Source organism: Amblyraja radiata, chromosome 31, assembly GCF_010909765.2.
Source record: "Amblyraja radiata isolate CabotCenter1 chromosome 31, sAmbRad1.1.pri, whole genome shotgun sequence".
In the NCBI taxonomy this organism is placed as follows: Eukaryota; Metazoa; Chordata; class Chondrichthyes; order Rajiformes; family Rajidae; genus Amblyraja; species Amblyraja radiata.
In genome coordinates, this window is record NC_045986.1 from 25,163,012 (window position 1) to 25,177,187 (window position 14,176).

At 46.3% G+C, this 14,176-nt stretch overlaps 1 protein-coding gene across 5 annotated transcripts in view; it reads left to right on the forward strand.

The window, feature by feature from the left end:
- The window catches only part of chd5 (chromodomain helicase DNA binding protein 5), a 71,180-nt gene that overhangs the window by 18,404 nt on the left and 38,600 nt on the right, over positions 1-14,176 (forward strand). For all 5 annotated transcript variants that reach the window (XM_033048161.1, XM_033048164.1, XM_033048163.1 and 2 more), the window contains 10 exons: positions 57-307; positions 1,559-1,689; positions 2,453-2,579; positions 3,852-4,018; positions 6,103-6,327; positions 7,695-7,901; positions 9,731-9,939; positions 11,513-11,644; positions 12,668-12,776; positions 13,554-13,745. In XM_033048161.1, the coding sequence (XP_032904052.1) occupies positions 57-307; positions 1,559-1,689; positions 2,453-2,579; positions 3,852-4,018; positions 6,103-6,327; positions 7,695-7,901; positions 9,731-9,939; positions 11,513-11,644; positions 12,668-12,776; positions 13,554-13,745 (1,750 nt within the window). The remainder of the gene's footprint in view (positions 1-56; positions 308-1,558; positions 1,690-2,452; positions 2,580-3,851; positions 4,019-6,102; positions 6,328-7,694; positions 7,902-9,730; positions 9,940-11,512; positions 11,645-12,667; positions 12,777-13,553; positions 13,746-14,176) is intronic.

The following is a 14,176-nucleotide window of genomic DNA, read 5'->3' on the forward strand; positions in this document are numbered from 1 at the left end:
TCCAGCATCTTCCTTTACTAACAGTGTCCATTGTTGTGCCCTCTATTCTCCACCAGGCCACTCATTGCCAAGAAAAATCCCAAAATCCCCATGTCAAAAATGATGACAGTGCTTGGTGCAAAATGGCGGGAGTTCAGCGCCAACAACCCATTCAAAGGGACGTCGGTGGCGGCGGCAGAGGTGGCAGCCGCTGCGGTGGCAGCTGTAGTGGAACAGGTGATCGTGGCTCCATCCGTGCCCATCCAGGTGCCACCCCCAATCCAGCCCCCCATCCCTCTGAGGAAAGCCAAGACCAAAGAAGGCAAAGGTAACAGTCCCACAACAGTACAGAGAGTGGAGGGTGCTGAGGAGCATTTACCAGAATGATGCCTGAATGATGCCCGGGGGGGGGGGGATTAGCAATGTGGAGAGGTAAAACAGACTTGGATTGTTTTCTTTGGAACACCACAGATGGTGGGGCAACCTGAAGAAGTATCAAATTATGAGAGGCATAGATAGGGTGGACAGTCAGAACCTTTTCCCCCAGGGTGGAAATGTCAAAGACTAGAGAGCATACCTTTAAGACGAGAGGGGCAAAGTTTAAAGGAGATGTGCAGGGCAAGTTTTTTTTTTTCCACAGAGGGTTGTCGGTGTTTGGAACGAGGTGCCTGAGGTAGTGGTGGAGGCAGATATGATAATGGTATTGAAGAGGCTTGTGGATAGGCACATGGATATACAGGGAATCAGAATCACGTACAGGCAGAGATTAGTTTTACTTGATATCATTTACAGCACAGACATTGTGGGCAGAAGGGCCTGTTCCTGTGCTGTACTGTTCAGCGTAAGAAAGAACTGCAGATGCCGGTTAAAATCGAAGGTAGACACAAAATGCTGGAGTAACTCAGCGGGTGAGGCAGCATCTCTGGAGAGAAGGAATGGGCGACGTTTCGAGTCTCGACCCGAAACGTCGCCCATTCCTTCTCTCCAGAGATGCTGCCTCACCCGCTGAGTTACTCCAGCATTTTCTGTCTGTACTGTTCTGTGTTCCATGTAATGCCACGGCCATTTCAGAATCGCCATTAACTAGAGGCGAGCAATGTATATTGAGGGTCTCCTGGGTTCATATTGAGGAAGAAATTTGTAGTGACTCAGAATAACTGTCTGAGCGGTGAATTTCAAGGTCAGGATAAATATTTGCAAGATGCATTATTTTAACGAACCCACCGAAGAATTGACACCAACACAACATCTCTATGTGTTGTATCACTGAAGGGTTCTGATGACTGGGATGGGTGTTAGTGTGCGGATTTTGGTGAGGGCAGGGTTGAGCTCGGATCAATTGTAACATCTCTGTGATAATAGCCTGGCAGTGATCAACTTCTGTGCTTGTTCATGAAGGAAGGGTGATTGTGGACAAGTAATATCAACTCCAGTGGCTAGGGATGTAATCCACAGAGAGTCCTCATCAGGACAACAGGGCTTGAAACTGAGAGGGGATGGAGAGACCAAATGACCCAATTGTTGCAGGTGGGCGTACAGCGTTCGGGGTATGACTATGGTTGTCGCCTCCTGTCCACAGGCCCAGGGGTGCGGAAGAAAAGCAAAAGTACTCGGGCTGCAGAACTGAAGAAGAAAGGAAAGGGCAAGAAGATGGTGCCCCTGAAAATCAAACTTGGAGGATTCAGTGGCAAACGGAAAAAAGAATCTTCGGTAAGACTGGACCGTTCTGTTTTAAATTGTGATGTTCCTAATGGAGGAACATCCTTTCCAATCCTGATGGAATCATATGGAAACAGGCCCTGCAGCCCAACCATCCATGCTGACCAAGATGTCCCATCCAAACTAGTCCCGTTTGCCTGCGTTTGGCCCATGTTCCTCCAAACCTTTCCTATCCTTGTATCTGTGCAAATGACTTTTAAATATTGTTACTACACCTTCTGACAGCTCGTACCATATACCCACCACCCTTTTTGTGATAAAAAGTTACCCTTCACATTCCTATTAAATCTTCCACTTCTCATCTTAAACCTAGATTCCCCTATGTAGGAATAAAGACTGTTTGCATTCACCCTATCTATTCCCCTCAGGATTTTATATACCCCTATGAGATCACTCCTCAACCTCCTGCCTCCGTGGAATAACGTCCTAACTAGCCCAGATTCTCCCTCTAGTCCTGGAAACAGCCCCTCAAGTCCTGGAAACATCTTTGTAAATCTTCTCTGTAATCTTTCCAGCTTAAAATCTTCTGTCTGCACATGGCTCGGAGGTGGGGATTAATGTCGCCTTGAACCTGAGGGGTAACCTTTTCACACAGAGGGTGGTGGGTGTATGGAACAAGCTGCCAGAAGATGTTGTTTGAAGCAGGGGCTAAAGCAATATTGGTGTAGCTGAAGTTGCTACTTGATAAGAGATAATGCAGGCATGTGGAAGTCTGAAAGCTTGAAGTCTCCTTGTACTTGTGTTTGTGCCGCAGAGTGATGAAGATGACCATGGTGAATCTGACCTGGACAGTGCCAGTATCCACAGCTGCTCGGTGCGATCCGAGGGATCGGCCGGTTTGGGCAAAAGGAGGAGGAAAGGTGGCAAGCGAAAGAAGAAATGTAAGTAATCAACATCATCCTGAAAGATTTCTCTGTGGATGCATTGGGTAGAAGTGTCCCTCCGCGCATTTGGCGGTTGAACCACTTGTGCGGTTATAAGGAATAGGAGTAGAATTAGGCCATTCGGTCATCTAGTCTACCATAAATCAGATATATTCAATCATGGCTGAGATCTATCTCTCCCTCCTAACCCCATGCTCCTGCCTTCTCCCCATAACCTCTGACACCTGTGTGTATGCAGGACCATCTCATATTGAGGACCAGTCAATGATCCAACGATACTTTATTGTCACATGCATTTAGGTACAGTGAAATTATTTGTTTTTGCATACAATATGGTAAAACCATACAGCAGATTTCACCGAGGCAGTACACAACGAGTCGCACATTTCTGGCACCGACTAGGTTTCAAATGTTCTCAGTCCACTTATCTTCTCGCAGCGGTGAACCAGCCCCGCTGCTGCTGCACGTGGCTGCAGCCCGCCACGGTCCCTCTTTTGGCCTCAATGCCCCCTCATCGGGTCCCTCTTTTCTCTTGGCGGCCCACCTGCTGAGTTTCTCCCAGCCTGCCAGTCGTTCGGCTCTGCGGCGCGCCGCATCCTGGGAGCCTTATCTTCTTATGGTTAAATAAATAAATCTGTTGTGTGATGAGGTACCCAGGGCAGAGGGAAGGAGGTGTCTGGTTCAGTTCCTAGTCTGTGGCAGATTATCTGACCTGGGCTGGGCTGCTGCTACCAAGCTCAAAGATGGTCTTATTATTTCCGAGTGAGTAAATGAACAGAGCTTGTGCCTTTGAGCTGTGTCTGGGTGTATAGTTCACAAACTGGCCATGTGCATGAATCCCATATGGGATGTGGGGGCTGGAGCTAAATCAACTCCTCCAGCCTCTCTAAGTCAGCCGCTCCATCCGGTAATTCAACAACTTGATCAGAATCTCCTCCCCTTTGCCACTACTGACCCCTGAGCTCCTGATTCTGGTTTAAAACTAGTTCATTCCCTTACACATTTCTGCATCTGGATTACATTGAAATCTAGTCACATAGTGCTTCCTCCCACTCTTTTTTTTCCAGAACCTCCCATCATCTTTGAAATCCTGAGCGCATGGTGTTAGCAAATCATTTTTTTTTTTTAAAGCAAGTGCGTTTGACCCTGGAGTTTCCCAGCACTGGGGAAAAAAATTTCTCCCAAATAAAGTATCAATTTTGAGTTCCCCATTCAGTGCACTGTTGGGATGCTGTAAATTCCCTGACTCTTGGCTCCTTTCATTCTCAGTGGAAGAAGGCGATGGCTATGAGACTGATCACCAGGATTACTGTGAGGTTTGCCAGCAAGGAGGGGAAATTATTTTGTGCGACACGTGTCCGAGAGCTTATCATTTAGTCTGCCTGGACCCTGAAATGGAGAAGGCACCGGAAGGGAGGTGGAGTTGTCTGCACTGTGTAAGTGTCCGATTCTATTTCGTTGCGACTGTAGCTGCTGTAGGTTGTCGTGAATTTGTTTTGTGGGGTTTTGCTGTCACTGAGCTGGAGTGTGGAGGGATAAACGAAGCTCCCATCTACAGTTTAACTCCCAACCACATGAGAGCATGAATATCTCACCCCAGTGCAAGCAAACAAGTGACCACACAGTAACCCGTGGGCCAGTCAGCCTGCACTGGAAAGCGGATGTGTTTACGTGAATGTCTGAGGCAGGATTTGGCACAGAAATTCAATGCATCTGATCAGCGCTTTGTAAAAGCTTCTTCCCTTTACCCTTCATCCACTTGTGATGCCCACTGTGCTTTTTTTTTTTGTCGACAAAATGGTGCCAGCACGAATATCAATTAAAAATGAAGCTACATTTATCAACATTTTGTTTTTCATTGTATGTTCCCCAACCTCTTCAGTGTGGATTTTTGAGTCATACAGCGTGGAAACAGGCCCTTTGGCCAACCTGCCCACACTGGCCAACATGTCCCATCTACACTTGTCCTACCTGCCTACATACCCCTCTAAACCTGTCCTATCTACGTACCTGTCTAAATGTTTCTTACCTGCCTCAACTATGATCAATTGATTTATCACCAATCAACTTCCAATTGAATAAACTAATAAGCAAACAGTTTAAAATCAATGCAAGATGAAACATTAAACATGATATTTAATATAATACTCACTAGACCATTCACCAAACATGCGTGTCACGCAACCGTAAAATAATATAACGATGTTGATAGTCACAGCCTTTGATACAAAGGTTCATGTGACACTATTGGCTGCTGTACATCAAATAATTAATCTTGGCTGCTGCTCTGACCACCTTTAAGCTGTTTAAGGGGCCGACGTCTAGGTTAAAAAGTGTTATTTTTAAAACTGTTCTAAATCTTTTTCTCATAAAAAGAATTAAAAAAGTGAAGAGCATTAAAAAATCTAAATGATATAAAATTAAAAATCTATTTATTAATTTTTAGAGGTGCTGGTACGTAGTGCCATTGAAAACTAGGGGTGCCCATCATGATTGTATCTTCTGCCCACTGTCCCATTCACTGGGTGTGGGGGGTGGGTGTCTCTGGCAGTGCAGGTGTTTGTTGGCCATTGTACGATTGTTGCCCTTGACAATGTAATGGTGGAATGCTGCCTCGAACCACAGCTTTCCAGTGAAGGTGCGAGCAGAATGCTGCAGGGTATTAAATATTTGGACTGGTGGGGCATTGATGAAAGATATTTCCAAGTCGGGAAGGTGCAGCATTCACAATTACTTCTGTTCTGATGGCATGGGGTCTATCTGCCTTCCAGCCTCACGTCCTCGGTGCCAGAGACCTGGGTTTGATCCTTTCTGCGGTCTTATTTATTTATTTATTTATTTATTTTATTATTTATTTCGAACAGAATAAAAGAATAAAAAGCAAATGTGAAACAGCATACAAAAAACAAAACAAAAATATTTATAAAGTGTCATAAACAATATCTATAAATAAATGAAATCGTATGTGTCCGTAAAGGAGCAGGAAGAAGCCAAAGCTTATTAATTCCCACCCCTTATTCAACTGCTTGTAATTATCTTATACAAATTTAGCAGCTATATGTACACCATATGTACACCAAATTATTTACATTTGAATACTAATCAAATATTTACAAAGCCATACAAAAAAGAAAAAGAAAAGAAAAAACCCGCAACCTGTCTGTGTGGAGTTTGCAGGTTCCCCCTGTGACTGCGTGGGTTTCCTCTGGGTACTCTGGTTTCCTCCCACATCCCAAAGACTTGCAAACTTGTAGATTAATTGGCCTTTGTAAATTGCCTCCAGTGTGTAGGGAGTGGGTGAGATAGTGAGATAACATAGAACTAGTGTGAACGGGTGATTGATGGTCAGCGTGGACTCGGTGGGCCGAAGGGCCTGTTTCCATGCTGTTTCTGTGCTGTATCCCTAATCTAAACTAAACTGTGGCTGGAGCTAGCTGTGTGAGATGCAGTGCTGCCTTGTGGGATTGTGTTATAAGGCACCCCGTAAAAAACCCAAAAACTATCCCTTGCAATCATTCAGGAAAAAGAAGGAATCCAATGGGAGGCCAAAGAGGAGGAAGAGGATGAAGACGAGGAAGAGGTTGTGGATGAAGAGGATGATGATCACATGGAGTTCTGTCGCGTCTGCAAGGATGGGGGGGAGCTGCTGTGTTGTGACTCTTGTCCTTCTTCGTATCACATTCACTGCCTTAACCCCTCGCTACCCGAGATCCCAAACGGAGAGTGGATTTGTCCACGTTGCCTGGTGAGTCTGTAACTGGGCCTGAGCACACGACTTGCTGACCTTCTTCAAGTTTGCCCCTCGGTTTCCACGCTGCCCTTTGCTTATTTCTCCAAAGCAGCGGTGTTGGTGGGATCCGATGCTCAGGGATGCTTGGCCGTTAACAGGCGGGGTGTTGTCACCACCTTTGCCAACAGCGCTCTGAGGCTAGACACGAAATGCTGGAGTAACTCAGCGGGTCAGACAGTGTCTCTGAAGAACAGGTGAAGGTGTCGTTTTGGGTTGAGACACTTCATCAGACTTTAGTGTCTGAAGAACGGTCTCCACCCGAAACGTCACCAGTTCCTCACCTCAAATGTCACCACAGCCTGACCCGCTGAGTTACTCCAGCATTCCGTGTCTACCTTCGGTGTAAACAAGTATCAGCAGTTCCTCCCTACACACAATGGGCAGAGACTATTGAGTATTGACAACAAATGCTGCACGAAACTTCCTTGTGTAAAATATAGCTGCCGTTCTTTGAGGACAAAGCAAATTCAGACCGTTGCATGACGGTTGGTTTTGGGCCTCCATCCTATCTGGGCTGCTGGAGAGGTGGAGGCATCCATCTCTTCCTAGTACTTACCACGGTTGCTGGTTGCCCCAATGTCCTTTCCCTCTTGCCGGTATACTCAGCAACTACCCCACCCCAACCATCGGGCTGTCTTCACCCCCTCCCCACATCGATCGTGCAACTCTCCACCCCCCGCCCCCCATCGTGGACAGGCTTCCCCTCTCTCAAACCAGTCACCTAATCCCTTCCTAACTCTGTCTATCCCCCTTACTCCACAGTGGAAATCTTGAATCCCCGTGTGTTAGAGTATCAGAGACCATTCACCCGGCCAATCCAGCTGTTGCCATGTGCCAGGGTTGACTTGTAAAATCATGATTTGCGCATCCCCTCCCTAGGCTGGGCCTTTTCCTTAAAGTTCATCATACTGTTTGGGTGATTTGAACTCATGACCTCTGGGTGTACCACAAACGGATACTGCGCACGGGAAAGGAAAAGTTATCCATGGATTGCTGTGGAATTGTACATCCACGTGTGTACGTTCATGCATTTGTGTTCATTCATACTGACGAAGTGGTCTCTTAGATCATGTCCTATTCTTGAATGTCGGTGTGAATCTTATCCTGGAGGGGCCTGCGGGTACGGGATGCCACTTGTAATGCGAAACACCGCTAGAACTGATAAAGAGAGAAGAGAACTGGGAATATAACAGAACGGTTGGGCAGAAGGCACAATGCTGTGTTTATTTGAAGGCTTGCTTGAGTATTTTGTGAACAGGTTAGAGCTCGCAATGCGGTTCGGCCGGTCTATATCGATTGTTTACGTCTTTGTGCTCCTGCAGTGTATCCCCCTGAATGGCAAAGTGCAGCGAATCTTGCACTGGTCGTGGGGTTCTCCCCCTCCGCCCCGCACACCGCCACCCACTCTTGCCGATGGAGGGAACGATGTTGACCATCCCAAGGCCCTGGAAGGTCGACCAGAGCGGGAGTTCTTTGTCAAGTGGGTGGGGCGATCCTATTGGCACTGCTCCTGGGCCACAGAATTGCAGGTAGGTTGAATAAGAGCTGGCACAAGCCAAACCTATTCCTGAATGGCAGAGGCTTTGTGGGCCTGAATGTCGTAGTTGCCCCTCTTTACCCACTCCGAGTGTTCATTCATAATACATGCACCAAAGACTGTCAGTACACATGTCTATTGCAGTTGTCATGCACTGTGGGTTCAGAGTCACACCCGTAATAAACATGGATGGCAGTATAGAGTCAGACAGCACAGAAAGAGGCCCTTCAGCCCAAATCGTTCAATGCCGACCAGGGTATCCCATCTAAGCTAGTTCCATTTGCCTTTGTTTTTTGCCCATATCCCTCTAAATTTTTCCTATTCATGTACATGTCCAAATGTATTTTAAATGTTGTTCTTGCACCTGCCTCAACTATCTCTTCTGGCAGCTCGTTCCAAAAACTCACCAACCTCTTTCTGAAAAGGTTGCCCCTCAGGATCCTCTTAAATCTTTCCCCCCTCACTTTAAACCTATGCGCTCTAATTCATGATTCCCTTATCTTCGTAAAGACTCTGTGTATTCATCATGTTTCATGATTTATACGCCTCTATAAGACCACTCCTCAGCTTCCTGCACTCAAAGGAATAAAGTCCTAGGCTGCCCAACCTCTCACTATAACTCAAGCCGTCGAGTGCTGGCAATGTCTTTGTAAATCTTTCTGCACTCGTTTCAGCTTAATGAGATCTTTCTTATAGCAGGGTGACCAAAACTGAACACAATACTCCAAATGCAGCCTGGCCAATGTCTTGTACAATAACGTCCCAACTTCTAAACTCAATACCCTGACTACTGAAGGCCAGTGTGCCAAAAGCCGCCTTCACCATGCTATCTATCTGTGATACTGTGGCACAATTTCTTCCCTTAAAGATATTATTCAGCAGGTGCAAGTCTGTTGTTGGTTCACAGGGAGATTTCTCTGGTGTTCTACTCTCCAGCAGGCAGTTTTGTCTTCCCTCCCCATCTCTGTCTGTCTGCCTCTTTGCTTAGTTTTTATAATTCACTGTATCTTCGTGTTACTTCCTTTACAGTTAGACTTGAGAAAGGGGGCGGGAGTTGAGGGGAGAGCTGATAGAAGTATATAACATTATGGGAGGCATAGATAGGGCAGACAGTCAGAACATTTTTCCCAGGATGGAAACGTCAAATTCTGTAAGATGATACAGGCAAGGTTTAAAGGAGATGAGCAGGGCAAGTTTTTTTTACAGAGGGTGGTGGGTGCCTGGGGCGGTGATGGAGGCATTTATGGCAATGGTGTTTGAGAGGCTTTTAGATAGGCACTTGGATATGCAGGTCATAGTGGAATATGGATCACGTGCAGACAGGGGAATGGATCACTTGGCATCATGTTCGGCACAGACGTGGTGGGCCGAAGGGCCTGTTCTTGTGAATTCATAAGGTCATAATGATAGAAGCAGAATTAGGCCATTTGGCCCATCAAGTCTACACCACCATTCAATCATGGCTGATCTATATCTCTCTCTCCCTCCTATCTCCACTCTCCTGCCTTCTTCCCATAACCCCTGACACCCGTACTAATCTAAAATTGGATCTATCTCTGCCTTAAAAAACATCCATTGACGGCCTCCACAGCCTTCCATGGCAAAGAATTCCACAGATTCACCACCCTCTGACTAAAAAAAAATTCCTACTCATCTCCTTCCTGAAGGAATGTCCTTTAATTCTGATGCTACGAACTCTAGTCCTGGGACTCTCCCGCTAGTGGAAACACCCTCTCCACATCCACTCTGTCCAAGCCTTGCACTATTCGACAGCAAAGGGGTTGTGTTCACACATGTGTGGCGGCTGTTGGTTCACTGCAGCTGGAGATGTACCACACGGTGATGTTCCGGAACTTCCAACGGAAGAATGACATGGACGAGCCGCCGCCGTATGACTACGGCTCTGGGGACGACGAGAAGAGCGAGAAGCGGAAGAGTAAAGATCCACAGTTTGCGGCGATGGAGGCGAGGTTCTACCGATACGGCATCAAACCCGAGTGGCTGCTCGTTCAACGATTCATCAATCACAGGTGAGGAACCGATCAGTAAATCGATCTACTTCCCCACAGCCATCAAGCTATTAAACTTGGCTCGGACAAAACTCTGAACATTAATAGCCCTTTATCTGTTATTTGCACTCGATCAGTTTATTTATTCATGTGTGTATATATTTATATAATGGTATATGGACACACTGATGTGTTTTCTAGTCAATGCCTACTATGTTCTGTTGTGCTGAAGCAAAGCAAGAATTTCATTGTCCTATCAATGGCTCGAAGGGCCGAATGGCCTATTTTCTCCTGCACCTATTTTCTATGTATCTATGTATCAGGGACACATGACAATAGAATCTCTTGAATCTTGAGATGGCGGCTGCCTTTCCGCACCAATCAGTTCGAAGAAGGGCGATGTATCCTGCAAGCCCGTCACCCACCTGCTTGTCTAACTCCTTGTCCTACAGAACACCGCCAGTCAAAGGTTGAACTGCAGATAAAGGAAATCTGAAATAAAAACATCTTCAAACTGATCTCTCGTCGGAGAGAGGAGGAGAACTTCTTCAAAGTTCTGAAGAAGGGTCTCGACCCGAAACGTCACCCATTCCTTCTCTCCAGAGAAGCTGCCTGTCCCGCTGAGTTACTCCAGCATTTTGTATCTACCTATGAAATAAGAACATGCTGGAGATATTCAGATCAGGCAGCATCTGCTAGAGAGTTTATACAGTCATTCATCTGAAATGTCAACTGTTTTTCTCTCTCCCTCGATGCTGCCCGATCTACAACATTTTCTGTTTTCATTTTAAGATTCTATTTAAGATTAGTCAAGTCGGAGGAAAGGGCATTCCAGATTTTGACCACTCGAGCCCTCTTTCCTCGGACTTGACAAATCTTAAATCAATACAGTGTTTTGTAACTTGCTTGAAGAAATGCTACTTGACATCACTGCTGAACAATTGAAGTTGTGTTCTTGTCGTGCCCCCTTCCCCCTGATCCTGCAGGCAGGTTAATTGATTGGGGACGATCAGCCATGATCACAATGAATGGCGGTGCTGGCTCGAAGGGCCAAATGGCCTCCTCTTGTATCTATTTTCTATGTTTCTATGCTGCAGGATTATTTTTAAAATTAAAAAATATACAACAGTTTGTCTTTTTGGATTTGCATTATGTGCAGGAAAATGTGACTATTTTATTTTGTCATTAGATTTGCCCCACATATTATAGATAATAGACAATAGGTGCAGGAGTAGGCCATTCGGCCCTTTGAGGCAGCACCGCCATTCAATGTGATCATGGCTGATCATCCCCAATCAGTACCCCGTTCCTGCATTCTACCCATATCCCCTGACTCCGCTATCCCCTGACTCCGCATAGGACCTTTTCCTATGCTGTAAGCTTGTTCTATGTTCATTTGTCTTTGAAATCAATGCCATGATGCAGACTCACTGTTTGGATAGTCCCACTCAAAAGCTCCTTGGTCAGGTACTAGATTAGATGGACATGGCGTGTGAAGCTTGCTCCTCCGCAAACCCTCCCTACTGCACATGTAACCCGTGTTCTTGATATAACTGGGTTAAACGCTTTCATCTTTTTTTTCTTTTATTCCTAGCTTTGACAAGAAGGGTGACTTGCACTATTTGGTTAAATGGAGGGATTTGCCGTATGATCAGGCCACCTGGGAATTTGAAGATTTTGACGTTTCAGATTATGATTCCATGAAGGAGATGTATTGGAATCACAGGTCAGTATCTCTTTACAGAAGCAGCAGGTCACTTCTGGTGAAAATCAAAATACTGCCGATGCTGGGAGTGTGAAAAAAAAATAATATATATATATGTACTGGATGCACTCAGCTGGTCAGGCAGCATCTGTCGAAAGAGTTGATCTTTCAGGTTGAAGATGACAAATTCTAGTCACCTCATTGACTAATTGTAGTTCAGTCAAACACTGCTCACCAAGCACAGCATGTACCTGACTTTAGAGGGGATGCAGAAGTTTACCAGATTGCTGCCTGGTTTCGAGAGTATTACTTATAAAGGCAAATTTATTCGTCACATGCACCCGAAGGAGCAGTGAAATGAATTTGCCAGCAGCGATACACTTAAAAAGAACACACACTACACAATAGAATTTAACACAAACATCCTATAGAGAGAAGTTGGACAGACTTGGCTTATTTTCTCAAGAGCATTGGAGGCTGAGCGGATAAATGAGAATTTATTGTACACGGACATTATATTCTTGCCTTCTGATTCTTGAATGACAGATACATCATGGAAACAGGCTCTTCGGCCCACCGGGTCCACACTGACTATCAATCACCCATTCACACTAGTTCTATGCTATCCCACTTTCGTATCCACTCCCTACACACTAGGGGCAATTTACAGAAGCTAAGTAACCGACATACCCGCATGTCTTTGAGATGTGGAAGGAAACCGGAGCACCCGGAGGAAACCCACGCAGTCATAGGGAGAATGTGCAAACTTCACACAGACAGCATCCAAGGTCAGGATCGAACCTGGGTCTTTGGCGCTGTGAGCCAGCTGTGCCTCTGCCGTCCTAACATTAATAAGTGCAAATGTAAGTTTGCAGTCATCACCCATGAAAACAAAATGTCGGGAGAGTCTTGGGTTGCTGTGCTTGATTGTTTGGTGACGTGTGGGTAGGGCAGCCCCAGCAGCAGGGTGTGGGAGGGGAGGTTTGTAATGGCTGTGTCACAGTGGACATCAGCTGCTCTGATCTTTCCCCTCTCTTTCTGCAGGCAGTTGATTATGGGGGACGACATACGACCAGTGAGGAAGCTGAATAAGAACGGGCAGAAAGCTGAGGAGCTGATCTTCGAGCCGCCCCCCTGCCAACCTGTGGTGGATGTAAGTGAACAGGCAGCTGGCACAGGGTCTCCGCACGAGAGGGGCTGTGCCCGACTGTCGGCTCCCAGACAGGACACGCCAACCTTCAGAGTGTTTTAGTGTTTTTTGTTTCGAGATACAGCGTAGAAACAGGCCCATCGGCCCACCGAGTCCACGCCGACCATCGATCACCTATCCACACACTAGTTCCATGTTATCCCACATTCTCATCCACTCCCTACACACGTGGGCCAATTAACCTACAAACCCGCACGCTTGTCGTATCACCCGGAGGAAATGCACATGGTCATGGGGAGAACGTGCAAACTCCACACAGATGGCACCAAAAGTGAATCAATCGAGTGGCGTTATTAGATATAGATTGAAGCTTCCACCACAATGTTGTAACAAACATTTTGTGGTTTAGGTACAAGTTATGTTTTTGAAGGCAGAGAGAAGACAAGCTCTGCATGCTGTCAGATTTAGCATCTCATTTGTAGTGAAACAGTGTGGAAAGAGGCCCATCGAGTCCATGTTGACCATCGATCAACCATTCACACTAGTTCTAAGTTATCCCACTTTCTCATCCATTGAGAAATGGATACACTGGGGGCTATTCACAGAGGCCAATTAACCTACAGAAACCATCCAGATCACCATTTGTTTTCTAGAATTGGCAGCAAGGGGCATTCATTGCCTGATTCTTGTCGGGTTCAAATCTGACGGGGTTGTGCATTTAATGCATTGGAAGTTACCGCACCCTGACTGTGTGAATATTTACCCTTCCCTTGTGGGCAGCCGATGGTGAAGTTCGACAAGCAGATGGATTACATTGATGCCACCGGAGGCACCTTACACCCGTACCAGCTGGAGGGGCTGAACTGGCTGCGCTTCTCCTGGGCACAGGGCACCGACACCATCCTGGCTGACGAAATGGGACTGGGGAAAACTGTGCAAACCATCGTCTTCCTGTACTCGCTCTTCAAAGAGGTGAGCAACCGTGCGATGGGGTGGGGGTATGTGGAATGCTGTGCGATTGGGGAGAAGTGCCAGGGGGAGGTGTGTGAGGGTAAGGTTAGGATCCATGGGCTTGGAGGAGCTTCGAAGACTTTGGGGTGGGATTGCGCGGTTCGGCTCGTGAGTCGGACAGTTTTTACCTCATGTGGAAGGTTGAGGAACATAGAACTGTTTAAAATTATGAGAGGCACAGATAGGGTAGACAGTCAGAACCTTTTTCCTAGGGGTGAACATGTCAGAGATTAGAGGGCAAAGCTTTAAGGTGAGAGGGGCAAAGATTGAAGGAGATTGTGCAGGGGCAAATTTATGCACAAAGATTAGTGGGTGCCTGGAACATACTGTAGGGGTGTTGGTGGATGGAGATATGATGGCATTTAAGAGGTTTTTAGATAGGTGCATGGAAT